Raw genomic sequence first — 14263 nt, forward strand, 5'->3', positions numbered from 1 at the left:
CCGTTTGCTGGAGCGGTGCTGGGGGAGAAAAGAGGTTGCTCCCATGGCGGCTCTGCTCATGGGCAGATGGAAGGGGGCTGTGAGGGGAATGTGTGGCATTTGGGACCAGGTTTTGCTACTGGGCTTGGAAAATATGATCTAGCTAAAATAAGTCGCGTTTGATTTGGAAACTTGGTGTGTCCATTTTCTGTGTAAAGCTTCCATATGGCTCGTTTCCTATAGTGGAAAGAATAATCCCAAAACATCAGCTTGTTGCCATAACAGTTCACTTTTTTTTTTTTTTGTTCTCTGAAAATGGCTAGAAAGTCAGCAGGGTGAATTGAAATTGAAACCCACAGTTTCACCCATTTAGGGTGGTTTTGTTTTTTGTTTTGTTTTGTTTCATGGAGTCGAGGGGAATGTGGTCGGGGGTAAGTTGTCCATGTACTGTTACATGTACATTTGCAGAGTACTTTCTTGGCAGATAGTCATGGTTTTAAAAGGAAGTCTCCTTTGGCATTTCGTGAAAGAAAGAGATGACTCATACAGTTGCACTCTTGGCCAGTAGATAAAGTTCTTGTTCATTGTGGGACTCCCAGCAGGACCTCAGAGTAATTTCCCGTGTCCCATCCTATAGAACAGTACATTTCTATTCTGGAACTTTTTTCCTCCCCTCTCCTCTGTTGTTGAAGTTCTCCATGTTCATCTGAACATGCATGGGAGCAGTTTGAGTTATGTGGTGTGCATGCCAGTGCGCTTGGAAATGACATTCTTTGAAAGTCGAGTGTGCTGTGTTCTCATGCACAGGAAATGGGAGGATGTCTGCTGCTCCATTGATGTTCCCAGAAGACAGGCCGGCAGCTCTGCAGCCTTGCTGAAATGTGGCTTTGTTTTCTGACGCAGAGTTAGGGTTTTTACTGGGTGTCAGAGCACGTTGTATTCGGTTGGGTCCTTTCAGCCTCATGATTGTGTGAGAGAGATACAAAACAACTTGAAATTAGTCAAGGTGCAGGAGCGAAGCGTGGTTATATGTTGTGGTTCTCTATGGTCGTTTTCAACATCAGCCTACTGAAAACACAGATTTTATGATGAGAGTGATGATAATTTGACTGAGTCATTAGAATGCTATTTTGGAAACCAAAGCTGACTTGCACCTTCAGCTGTGTGTTTGAACTCCTGCCCAGGTCTCGAAAACTGATTTCTTTTCATCGTAACAGTCACCTAGTTACAGCTTGAGGAGCCTTTAATTTGTTTTGAACCTAGAAACCTCAAATCGAACGTACTACATTCCTGCATGCTTTTTGAAGTGTAAAATAATTTGGTTTATTTTTAAGCAGGCCTGTAACTTTTCTCTTTATTCTTACTTCTCTTTTACGTAGACATGTTTGGAGCTGGAACGGTATCTTCAGAGTGAACCCTGTTATGTTTCTGCATCTGAAATCAAATTTGATAGCCAGGAGGATCTCTGGACCAAAATTATTCTGGCACGTGAGAAAAAGGAGGAATCTGAACTGAAGAACACATGTGTCCCGAAAGAGGACAATCTTGCTAGTCAGAACTTAGAGACCAACAGTTTGAATTCTGATGTGAGCAGTGAATCTTCAGACAGCTCTGAGGAGCTCTCACCCACGACAAAGTTTACCTCTGACCCTATAAGTGATGTTTTAGCCAGTTCAGGAAACTTGAGTTCATCTGTCACTTCCACTCCCCCTTCGTCTCCTGAGCTGAGCAAGGAGCCTTCTTCCCAGATATGGAATTGTACGCCGGGTGAGTTGCATTCACCGGGGAAAATCCGTACCGGTACCACTGGAAAGACTGCAGAAAAAGGTACACCCTCCAATGGTGACACCTCTCCAGATGGCAGAAGGCGTGTTCACAGGTGTCATTTTAACGGTTGCAGAAAAGTTTACACCAAAAGTTCACATCTGAAAGCACATCAGCGCACTCATACAGGTTAGTAACCCTATGCTTCTTAAGAGCTGGAAGCTACTGTAGGGATACCCCTTGGTGGTGGTAGTGGTGTCACAGCATTACTCAATCACTGGGTGGTAGCCCAGGTTTGGAGAGATGATGTAATAGTAGCAGAGGCTTACCAGCATGGACGACATCACTTCCTCATTCTCTTCATGAGCCAGGGCAGTTGGTGGTGGATTAGACTGCTGTCATAGCAAATAGGAGCTACTTGTCTAAGCAGGCAGTAGTTGGGAAGCTGCAGCGGCACGTGGTCTTCAGGAGCAAAGGTCCAGCCAAAATAGGTGCCAGGCCTTTCATGATGATTATTTCTAAAGTAAAAGTGAGCTATGACTTTATTACTAAAAAAAAGGGATGTATATGCAAACATCGGTCAGATCACCAAATACTCTTTAAGAACTTGTTTTTTATGCTTCAGACCACATCGGGTCTATTTTATCAGACATACCAAGGCCTTGATTATATTAAGTATAGCTATATTTGTAACTCGTTTAACACTTTAATGTGTGTCATCAGCAAAAAATCTTGGAAAGCCCACTGTATGGTGTTGTCCTTCTGACACATCTGCCCAACTGGACTTAAAAATGCGCGATCTACTGTATAATTTGATGCCAAATTACTGAGCAACAGCATTTTATTGTTATGAAACCTGAACTAAAAATAACAATCCTGTGTATTATTGGGAAAGAAAGTGAGGAAGATAGACACTTCAGGGCTTTTATAAATATTTTATGGTTGAACTAGCGTGCTGATGTGCTTGTTTGAGCATTATTATTTGACATCTCTTTATGACAGCAGTTAGATGCATAAAGCTGTGCCTTGGATCAGTAGTCATGGCTTAATGTGAGGAGCTGGTTTGGTGTTCTTGGTGTACCAGTGCAAACACCTATATGGATGGTTGTTTTGTTTTTTTTTTTCCCCCTAAGATGTGGGAAAGAGAATTCAAGGAAAAGATTCTATTTTCACTCGTGCTCAGCATTTTGTGGCTTTTATGGGAAGTCTGAGCAAGCTCGGATGCTCCCATTGTCATGCAGAAGTCAGATAAAACAGGATTATTTCAAGAGAAAAAAACAACTTCCACTGAAACCGTGGTTGTTGAGCAGACATAAATAGCTGCCAGACTCAGAAGTATTGCAGAACTGGTGTTCTGGTGCTGTCTGGTTGAGAACGTTCCTGTGAATGGAAGTGGTATTTCTTGAATGCTGAAATAGCAGTATTCAAAGCGGTATGCAGGCTTTTCCAAGAATAAGTGGCTCAGCAGAAAGGAGGTTGCATGTTATGCAGATGAGTGAGTGACAGAGAACTTTGATGCAATACAGTAGCCTAATTGCATTTTGGAGCCTAGCTGTGCTGTCTTTAATCACCTTTATGAGGTGAATGGTACCTGTTTGGGAGTAAGCCTGCCATTTATGGATGAACAGGAATGGTAGAGGGCTGGATTCCTTTGTTTCCTGGAAGCCTGTTTAATCACTTTTTTTTAATTAATGTTTTTCATAAGAGTGAGATTATTTGATGTGCTGTTGCAGCAAGATAAGTAGGAATCGTGGGTGAATTTTGTGAGCCTTCTATGCTTACGTGTTCTGAAGCATTCAGATAGGTTAAATAAAATTGTCTGTCTTTGGGGAAGTGCAGGAGGTTTACATAGAAAATGATAGAACCTGTCTTTGAATGAAATCATGACTAACATGTAATCTGCTTTCTTTGTAGGGGAAAAGCCTTACAGATGTTCATGGGAAGGGTGTGAGTGGCGTTTTGCAAGAAGTGATGAATTAACCAGACACTTCAGAAAGCACACTGGTGCCAAGCCTTTTAAATGTAGTCACTGTGACAGGTATGTGACTGAAATGCACCCTTTTAAATAGTTATTTTTAATGCTTGTTGGAAAGCCAGTCTAGGCTGCTTTTTGCTTGTGTAGGAATTATTTGGGAACATAACTGTGTCTGGTAGTTTTAAGGAACTACTGCATATTTAGACTAGAAAAACCCTTCCATTTTACTGATCGTTGGGAAGTGGTTTGTAGCCTGATCTTGCAGATGAATGTTGAGAAGTCCACAGTCCACCCATCTGCAGAGCTCCTGGGTGCCCAGAGACACCTTGAATACTCCTGTGTATCCCGGGAATGCCAAATCCCTCCTCCACCAGCTGTGTTTTGGAGCAGCAGAGCAAGGGGAGGTGCCTCAGCCCCGCGTGTCGCGTTGCGTGTGCCGGCGGCCGTGGGCTAACGCACAGCCTCACTCTTGCCTTGCAGGTGTTTTTCCAGGTCTGACCACCTGGCCCTTCACATGAAGAGGCACCTCTGAATGGGTCAAGAGGTGAATCCTGCGGGCTAAGAGGCGTCAAGGTTGAAGAGCCTTGAGCGGAGGGATGCGTGTTCCAGCCAAAGCATGCCATTTTGCACCCTACCCAGTTGCCTCCAGGACCTCACTTCCTTGAAGGTCTTTTGAGGGCTAATAAGTCATGTAAGAACGGCATAGCAACCGCGGTGCGTGATGTTTGGGATTTCCTGGACTCATACACTGGTATCTAACCTTCTGAGTGGCTCCTAAGCCTTTGCCGTGAGCATGTGCACTGAGAATGTTAATGATTGGGCGACTGTATGCGATGAGGATCTCTTGATGACTGTATGCTGAGGCACATTTTTTTTCTTGTGGTTGTTTTATAACTGTAAGAGAAAAAAAATAGTCTGAATGTCTTGTATGTGAGGAATATCTTGTGAGATGGGACGACCACCAATCATTTCCAAGGGGTGGGGGGAGGGGTGTCTGCACCTTTTTAGAGGGAAAACCTGAGAGGGGAAAGGGGGGAATAAAAAGAGTCAGGATGCCAGAATGGAAATGGGGGACCTCCCTGTTCCTGTGTGAGAGGAGCTTTAGGTGTCTGGTGCAGCTATTAAACGTGCAATGTGTCAAGTAGCTTGTTTTACTTGCTACAGAGCTCATTTGTAATCCATTGTATAAGCTGTGTATTTACAAATGTAACACAACTATAACTTTTCATTATAATACAAAGGTTATTGCATGGTTCTGGGGAACTATATGCTTTTCCATTCTTTAATCAGGACTGCAGTTTTGATTCCAGTTAAGAGCAGCTAAAATACAATTGGTCTAATGTTACATAATGTATGGAACATGAATAATTTTTTTGTTGGGTGGATAAAACCACTATTGGTTAGAAACTGATTTTTCTCATGCAGCTAATTTTTCTCTTATTTATGCCTTGAGGACTAACTTCTGGTTTTCTAGCTGTTAATGCACTGTTGACCTTAATAATGGTGCCTTATGCAAGTGACCTTCTCTTGCAGGGGGTCTTATACAGGGGTATGGGTGATGCATGCTTTATTAAGGCTCTCTTTTCACCTGGCATTGTACTGTATCAAATGTATAATATGAGGGGAAAAAAAGGTTACTTCCAGGGTCCTCCTTCACAAAGACAAATATAGAGAAAAGTCATTCATGTCAGTACAGTATTTGTTTAACTTAGACAATTTGACTGTGTTACAGTATAATGCATATGCCAATTGAATACCTGACCAGTTCTGCCACCTTGAGACTTTTTTTATATTGACCTTGCACAACAACTGTGTATATACACACCCCAACTGTACTTAATATGTCCAGTTTTCATACATATTAAAGATACAGAAGTATTAAAAGATGTATTTGCTTAAAAGGCACAAGTTTCACATCTATATATCTAGCTATCTGTTGGTCATACAGAAAGAAACTATATTACTTTTTTTTTTAAAAGTGGGCAGAAGAATAATTGTGTATGTATATTTGTGTGTACAGTCTGTGTATGTGTGTATATATATAGATAATATATAAATATTTTTTTTAAAAGGAAAAAATTAGAACACATAGCTAGAAAATGCCACAGCCCATCAAAATATTCCCGCTCTCCCTTCCCCCCCGCAATACGGTCATTAAGGAGACAAAGAAATGAAAGATACAGTTAATTAAAATCTAGCATTTTTAGAGGCTTTACCTTTAGCTTAATGGTATGCTAAAGGCTTTGTTGGCATTCAGTCCTTCTCAGACTGCTGACTGTGTTTTGTAGTTATTAGGTTGTCTGGAATAGCGTATCTGTGGCCATTTAAGAATGATATGAACCGAATATTGGCATGCTAAAAGAATATTAGCTGTGTGCAGAAGAAGTACACTCGGGTTTTGGCCTTCCAGCTTACTGGAGGACCTGTAAGTGAGCTAGTCGTTGTGGTGGTTGAGCTCTAATTTTACATAGTTCAGCTGAAATAAAGACTGTTTTTTCCTAGAGTAGGTATAGTCTGTCCAAAACCAGTTTTGTTTTGTTTTTTTTAAACCAGCTCACTACAGTCGATGCAATGAAACATGTGACCTGTTTCTTTTACTATTAATTATCAGTCTTGCTTACTCTGCTAATATTTTGGTATATCTTCCTGGAAATGTATGTAGATAAGTGGTTTAAAAAAAGTATATGCAAGTGATCTGGTTCTATGGAACACACAGGCTTAAATCATTCTCATTTCATTTTTGGTTTAAATTGCCTGAATATGCACTTTTTTTTTCTTCCCCCAAACAGACAAAATTTTCCAGAAGATGGATTTCTATTTACGATTGGGTTTTGTTGTGTTTTTAACTCCTTGTTTGCATTGTCCTTGGCTTAGCCGTAATTCTTATAAACAAGAAAAAAAAAAAAAAAGAAAAGCAAAAACAAACAAACAAAAAACCAACCCCAAACAAAAAAAAAACTTGCACTGGCTTGTCTCAATTGTGAAATACCATCAGACTTGTGTGGATGGGGTGGGGCTGTGTGCCATATGTCAAATGCCTGTAATTTTCTTAATAAGCAAGTACATTTTGTTCAGGTGATAACTGAGCCTCAATCAAGCTGAAAAATAAAAAAAAATAAAACATTTTTGCTTGAAATTTAAGAAGAAAAAGTTTCTATTAGTGAAATTTCTTTTTTTGTTTTTGAAGCACCCTGTTATCTAAAGAATCTCTTTGTAAGATTTTTGTAAAAATTTTGTTTTACAAGATTTTATTTGAAATTGTTTTTTGCAAGATTGTTATATTTCTGTATGAATGTATTTTTTATTGGAATAACATAAAAAGAAATTCTTATCAGCATCATGTGTCTGTTTTCATCTTTCTCCTCTCTAAGTCCTATACACCAAACAATGTCAAGTACTATGTTGCTGCTTTGTCTTCAGTCCTTCCTGGTCATGGGTACAAACACCTTTGGGTCAGGTCACTTTGTGGAAGACAAACCCTGTTGGGAAAATAATTTTGGCAGTAGAAACTAGAAGTTCTTCCATATCTGAAAAGCTGCTCTTGACTCATGGTTTGTCTCAGCGGAATAAATAGTTAATGTGATTGTTGCTGCAAGACTGCACTTCATTTCAAATCGTTTGTTCTGAAGAGGTGAATGCACATGGGACGAGTTTGGCGTGTGGGAAAGGAGGTTCAGTGGGCATTCAAAGGGAAGGACAAAGACAGAAAGGGCTGCAGGCAGGCACCTGTCGTTGACAGTGGCTGCAGAATGTGGACTTTGGAGCGGCCTGGTCCATGGGGAAGCAAGCCCAAAACCTTGAGGTGCAGCTGTGGGAAGGAACTGCATGAGATCTGCCTGCTCCAGACACACATCTGAGGCTGCTGTAGGGCTGACCTGACCCATATGGTGGTGATGACCTTCAACCAGTTGAACACAAGCCTCTCTGAACCACATTCTTTCAGAGCAGTGGCTCTTCAAAGCACGTGTGGCATGCACCCTGGCTCGCGACCCATGCAGAACTTGTTTGATGTTGCCTTGTGGCTCCTGCTTCACTCATGCTGGTGTTAAAAGTCCCTCAAGCATTGAGTAAAAACATTGGCAAAATGGCAAAGTTTTATGCTGAGAAACTGGCTTTGAACATGTGAATTCAGTTCATGTTAACGTATCCTGGATATAGATGATTTAGAAATAGTCTAAAGTGATGCAAAAGAACTGGAACAATAAATACAGGTTGAGGCAGAAGCAATGTGGAAAAGGGAACCTTGCCACCTTCCTCAGTCCTGCAGTGGACTAGTAAATAGACATAATGCCTCCATTAGGCATGGCAGAAATGGTAATTTAAGCAAATTAATGATCTGCAATGGGAGGGGTACATTAAATTTTACTGCTGGTATGATATTTCAAACAATGAAATGCAGTAGTCTTCTGGGAAACTTAAAGTTTCAATAGAAATAGAAAAGGCTACTGAGGTTTAGGGATTGAGATATTTTGCCTTCTCATGTAGAAATGGGAATATTTTTAAAGAACTGAGCTTGACCTCCTTGGAGATTCTCCACCCAAAATGTTCAGTGGGTGTGTAATATAGAACAAGGATTGGCAAATTTTTTCCTGTTTATTTGGTGTGTGTCATCTAGGGCTGTGTCATACTCTACCTTAAAAAAAAAAAAAGTCTGAAAACTCCTTTATTAAGGATGTTATTGAGATCCCACTTTTTTTTTTTTATTCTCAGATTGTACTGAAAAAAACAGCAGTGTGTGCAGGAAAAAAAGTACTGACAGAGCTATTGGGCAACAAGGAAACTACAAAGCAGAAAGCAATAGTGCATTTCAACATGCACATCTACTGCAGGTTTGCTTAATTCTGGATTTTGAAATGCAGAGCAGAGAGGAACAGACATGAATTTGAGGGTGAAGGAGTCAGATTGCTGAGGTATGGACATGGTTTAGTAGCCTCTGCAAGTTCCAACAGCTTCAGCTGAGGTTAGAAAGGTGAAAAGGAGGACAGAGCCTGTGAGCCAACGTGTTAGCACAGAGGTTAGATATGGCATGTTTGTGCAATGGTCAAGATAAAACGTTAAAATCCCAAAACAACCCATTTGGGTGTTTGTTTGGGGTTTTTTTTATCCTTTTGAGCGTGAAAAATCCGGGCATACAAGTGGTCAATGCAAGTAGGGCGTATCACAGTTTACCAACTTATTTGAACAACTGTTTATTATAAATACAGCATGACTTTGAAGTTCACAATAGACAAATGATTGCTGTTTTATTAAATTGGATGTTCATATTCTTTAGAAGTTACTGATTGTCTCCCCTTCAAACCATATCACAGTTTGAAATAGACTGAATCTGGAATTGTGCTTGTTAAGGCATGTTGAAAACAAGCTGTATTTTATTCTTTCCTCTTTAGGAGTTGTTAATGGTATCTCTGCCTTCATGTCTATCTTTTACGTCTTCCATTCTTCTCAACTACCTGAGCATTTGCTCTTTATTTTCTTTAATTGCTCTGAAAGCTCTGAGAAAAAAACAACCTCTGTAAATCACACAAATAGCAGCTGCAAAACTTGAAACAAGGAGAAGGAAGAACACTATGGCTATTGTTTCAAAAAGTAGCTGAGTGTTCTTTATGCAGCACCAAAGGAGTACGTGACCTTACATATTCACACAACAGGGAGACAACATTTGATAAGAGGAAAGCTTCATGGTCCATCCATTGGAGGTCTCCTCAGCCTTGTCTGGAGAGTGGAGTTCAGGTAGGCTGAAACAATAAGGGGAGCTCTCACTGCACAAGATTGTATGGGGGGACACAGGTAAAAAAAGGTTTCTCCTCCACTTTTTAAAGAATGAAAGGCCTGGTATTTCTTCCTTGTTCTTCCATTTCTTCAGAAATTCCTTGGAGAAAAAATGGCTTAGATAGGAAAAATCTGCACTATTTCTTCCTCAAGCTTCTGCAGATTTGTCCCCTCTGGTAGCATTGGTTTATAGACTCAGCAACAATACCAGTGCTCCAGTTCTTTATTTCTGGTGACAAGAGGTTACCAAGCAGCTCGTACTTCCACAGAAGTCTGCCTGCTTTTGCCTCATCAAATGGGGCTGTGTAGCCAAGAGGCATTAACAGGTACTTCTGAAATAAAGCCCCTGACATGGCAAGAAACTCTGCTGAGATTATACAGTCCAAAGCAATGGTATCTTTATATTTTTTCCCTTTAGCTCTTTTACCTCCACACTGGCTGTTTCATCCCTTATTCATGGTCCTTAGATATATGGCATTTATTTTTGATCAAACCTGTAGCAATACTGTCTCATAACCATTTGAGCCCGTACATTTAAGGGAGAATGAGCAGACAGAGTATTGCTTTTGCACACAGGTCTACAGAGGTTTAATCAGTCTAGGATTCATTGGAGCTGCCCTGGGAAATAAGGGTTTGCAGGTTCATACATTAATATTGCGAGGCCTTGGTCAAAAGCTCGTTTAAGTCAAGGAGAAATTCCTCACTGAATTCGGCTTGCTCCAGACACAGTCATTTTTTCATAGAGCTGAACCTGAGGAAAGTACATTTGAAATCCATTCAGAACCAAATTTTCACTCAATGACATTTATGACTCTATTTTGTCCCTTTCCTGTTGAACATTTGATAGCTGGAGTTCACAAATACAAGCGGTGCAAAGACGATCTTTCTTTTAACAGAAGTGTGATTTTTTTCCCTCCTGAAATTTATTTTTGATTGCAGACTGATGATAAACCCTGTAATTTGTTCTGCAGTTTCACTTACACAACAGCTACATAATAATTTTGTAAGTTATAGCAGTGACTATTTTGAACTGCAATGGTTTCAATTGGAATGCTTCATGAAGTATTAGCTGAGGAATTATTAACTGGAGAAATTAACTGGATTTGTAGGATATCATAGCAACAAAGGTGGCCTATGGCTTTAAAAAAAATTGCTGCATCAGATATGAGCCAGCACATTTTGTTAAAATGGAGAGAAACTATTCAGAATTTGCAATTGAAGCTACAGATTGGTCGTGTTCCTGAAGTATAGGTTTATAATTTGTCACAGGAAAATAACTCCATAAAGCAAAACCGCTAAGGTGTTTTAAGATGATCTATTATGTGGAGGTGTCTAGTACAGCCATTTTGGATCGGTGTCATGATAGGAAACAGATGGTATATATGTTTATGTTTAACATTTAAGGAGGTATAGAAAGCAATTGGGAGGTGATGTATTTTGTTAATGGGCAAGTAAAGCCTCATCTGTACAATTAAAATACAATGTAAAAAACAAGCAACATTTTTTCAGCACAAATGAGGCAATGCAACAACAGCTTAAGTAGATTTATTTTACTTGTTTCACTTTAAATAATTTTAATGAGAAATTCTCTAAATGTTTTTGAGCGGAGATAGAAAGTAATCTGGTAACCACATGTCTCGATGTATGCCAAGCTGTTCTTTAACAGCACTTTCTTTCAATACAATATAAATTTAGCTGGAATTAGCATTGCTGAATATTAGTCCCTCAGTGCCTCACTTGCTAAACCTCCATATTCTTTTTATTGCCTCTGTGCACTTCAGAAGCAGAGTGTGTGGTCAGTTCTGGACAAAGGCAAATTATCTAATGGGGCTGGGGAAGGCAATGTATTGGTGAATTCTGTAGCAAACAGCTCGGTAATAATTCAGGAAGGTTGCAGATCTGCACTGGATACAGTAATATATTTTTTTTGTGCTACCTTTTGGATTTGATACTGAATATATCAAAAATCTAGTTATGCATGCAAAGCTGTATTTTTCTGAGTTTTATGTACTTCACCTTACACATGCAGTAGTATGTTTTTTCATTTATAAGATTTATCTTTGAACATGCACCAATATGACTAATGCTCATTTCCAAGCTCTGCTAGGCAAGTTACTCAGTCTTCTGGGGTTTACTTTATTTGTTTTTGCTAAGTATGAAGAGGACATTGAGGGCAACTGGATTTTAGTAGATCCTCACTGTAATTAATTATTCATCAGCAGTAGAAGTATTAGCAGCAGCAGTCAGACATGCAGAGGAGGCTGAGATCTTGCTGTTGTGAACCTTACAGGGAGAGAGGATCTTCCATTCAGGTTCTGCCTAATTAGGCCACGACACATTTGGAATTACCCACATCCAAAGAGAGAGAAAGTAGTTTTACAACCTGTTCTGATGATCTCAGCATTTTTTCTTTTTCTGGTCAGACAGATAACCCTGGTGATATTATAATATCCATGTTATAATTCCATTCAGTCCCCCTGTCTGTCACAGATGGATTAACTCTGGACTCATTCTCCCCAGGATGGGAAATCCCCATGCAGAGCATGGGCTTCCAACGCATTTTAGTGGGCATTTTTAGGTGGGACTTTATAATGCCCACCCCTGTCTTGCATAATTATTTCTTATTTCATAATTATGTTTTCTATTTCTAACTTCCTTCTGGCAATAACTTTGGTAAATTCTATGTGAAATTATTTAGGTCTACTGATATTTCTTCTTAATTTGAAAAATTGTTCAGAATTAATCTTTTATCCCATAGATAGAAAGGAGTAAATAAGAGATGTAATAATGTTATAGTATTAATGGGATTTGAGCCTTGGTAGGAAATAGATGCATTATTCATAAGGATTGATGGTCTTTAGTGTCCTAGCCGCCCCTTATGGGGCTTTGGAGGTATTAGACTGGTCACTGGAGAGAGGGTTGCTCTAATGCTCAATAAGCTAGACTAAAAATATCACTAGAATTATAAGCAAAAAACTAATCAAATCCTAAATATAAATGCGATGATACAAATCCATCCCCTAGTTATCTCCAGAAACCACCCTGCCTCAAAGGGTTGTCAGTGACTTGCCCCTTATTATCTTTAATCAAGCAGAAGAGAGAGGCATTGAACGCCACAGTGGGTCTGTATAACAAGGCACTGCAGGTGAAATCCATAGCCTGTGCTTCCCGCTATCCATGTGCTGCCGGCCAGCCCCGGCTCTGCCAGCCAGGGAGAGGGCAGCGAGGAGACAAAGGGATGCAGTGTTTGCACAGGGCCTCTGAAGTCCTCTGTAGCTTCTCCTAATTTCCATCTCCGAATGCTTCATCAGGCAAAACCAGCCTGGATGCCTGTAGGTAAAAATTATGTGGTAACACGCAACAAAGAAGCTGACTAAAGGAGATTTCTGCAATAAGGTTTCCAGCACTTACACAGATGGGATCTACCCAGACTCTGGTCTCTGTGCTCTGTGACAGGACATTATTTATCTTAATTATAATGGATAACTTAAAAAGAAAGGAAAAAAAAAAAAAAAAGAGTGTGTATTCTTTCATGTATCCAAGCAGATAAGGCATTACAGTTAGAATATTTGTCAGAGAAGCTAAAACTGCTAGCCACCAAACAAATGTAACTGTGTAATTCAATATTAAAAAATATCTTTTTCATTAGACATTAAATATCTTGGGATAATGAGGTCATAAAAGACTAACGTGTTTGGCCAGGAGAGAGAAGAATATTCATAAAAGAAGAGCTGTGGGATACAGCTCCTTTTGGCACCCAAAGTCTGCTCAGGTGGTTCAGTGTAGAGCAGATTTAAGCTTCAATTATGAAATAAGGTCTGTGCACACACCCTTCCGACCCCCACTTGTGATACCCAAAACCATACAGGACTGCTTTGGAACACCCCAAAGGACAGGGGCCATCTCTGAAAAGGGTGTGAAGTCCCAGAAGGAAGAAGATGTCCTCAGCCAAAGTCTGGGATGCACCAGGACCCTGCAGCTGCTAAAAAAAAAGAGTGGGTCAAGCTTCAGGAAGAATATAGATATTTGTGATACTGGTGTTTGAAAACACAGAGCAAGGGTGCTGAGACAAAACCTTCAGCCTTCATACAGTAACACTTGGCTTTCGTCAGTGTTTGGTAAGGGGTGCTCAGCTTTATGCCTGCCTAGGTACCCCTTACCAGAAAAGGAAGCAGAACTCCCATATGCTTTGCTGTGTCCTTTAGGCCCATGACATGTAAGTTTGAGCTTACATTTTAAGTCTATAGTTAAGAACTCAATATGAAGGCACTAACAAAGAAAAAATAATGACAGACTTTTAGGAGCCCAAGAATTTAATATTTTTATTTAAAATTTATATACGTGTGCACACACATGCGTAAATGGAAACAGATTTTCTTGTCTAGGATTTTTATTTTCTGTGTAATATCACATTCCAATAGAACAATGTCCTTAAGGAGTCATATGTGGGATTGATAATAGTATTTCAGACTTTACCTGGAGTGTAAAGTGAAACAAGCTAAAAACACTAAACAAAATCAAACAGACTGTTATAGTGAAACAGATGAAAAAAAAAAAAAACAAAAACAACACCAAAAAACATTAAAGGCAAAAAAATAAAGCCAACTTTTAAGGTGGTTTTGTTTTGTTTTGGTTTGGGTTTTTTTGTTTTGTTTTGTTTTTTTAATCTAACACTTTGTGGGAATATGAGTAAGTAAATACATCAACATTGAAGTTGTTGATGGTTATTTTCAATGAATCATAGATCCTAGTTTCCACAAGTTAGGGACCTGGTCT

The 14263-nt window shown here is 39.7% G+C and overlaps 1 protein-coding gene across 1 annotated transcript in view; it reads left to right on the plus strand.

The window, feature by feature from the left end:
- Positions 1 to 7054, plus strand: part of KLF6 (Kruppel like factor 6) — an 8756-nt gene extending 1702 nt beyond the window's left edge. The window contains exons 2-4 of the mRNA XM_008639298.1: positions 1359 to 1932; positions 3658 to 3781; positions 4199 to 7054. Coding sequence (XP_008637520.1) covers positions 1359 to 1932; positions 3658 to 3781; positions 4199 to 4250 — 750 coding nt within the window. The 3' untranslated portion in view covers positions 4251 to 7054. The remainder of the gene's footprint in view (positions 1 to 1358; positions 1933 to 3657; positions 3782 to 4198) is intronic.
- The last annotated feature ends 7209 nt before the right edge of the window (positions 7055 to 14263 follow it).

This window comes from Corvus brachyrhynchos, unplaced genomic scaffold, assembly GCF_000691975.1.
Source record: "Corvus brachyrhynchos isolate BGI_N302 unplaced genomic scaffold, ASM69197v1 scaffold167, whole genome shotgun sequence".
In the NCBI taxonomy this organism is placed as follows: Eukaryota; Metazoa; Chordata; class Aves; order Passeriformes; family Corvidae; genus Corvus; species Corvus brachyrhynchos.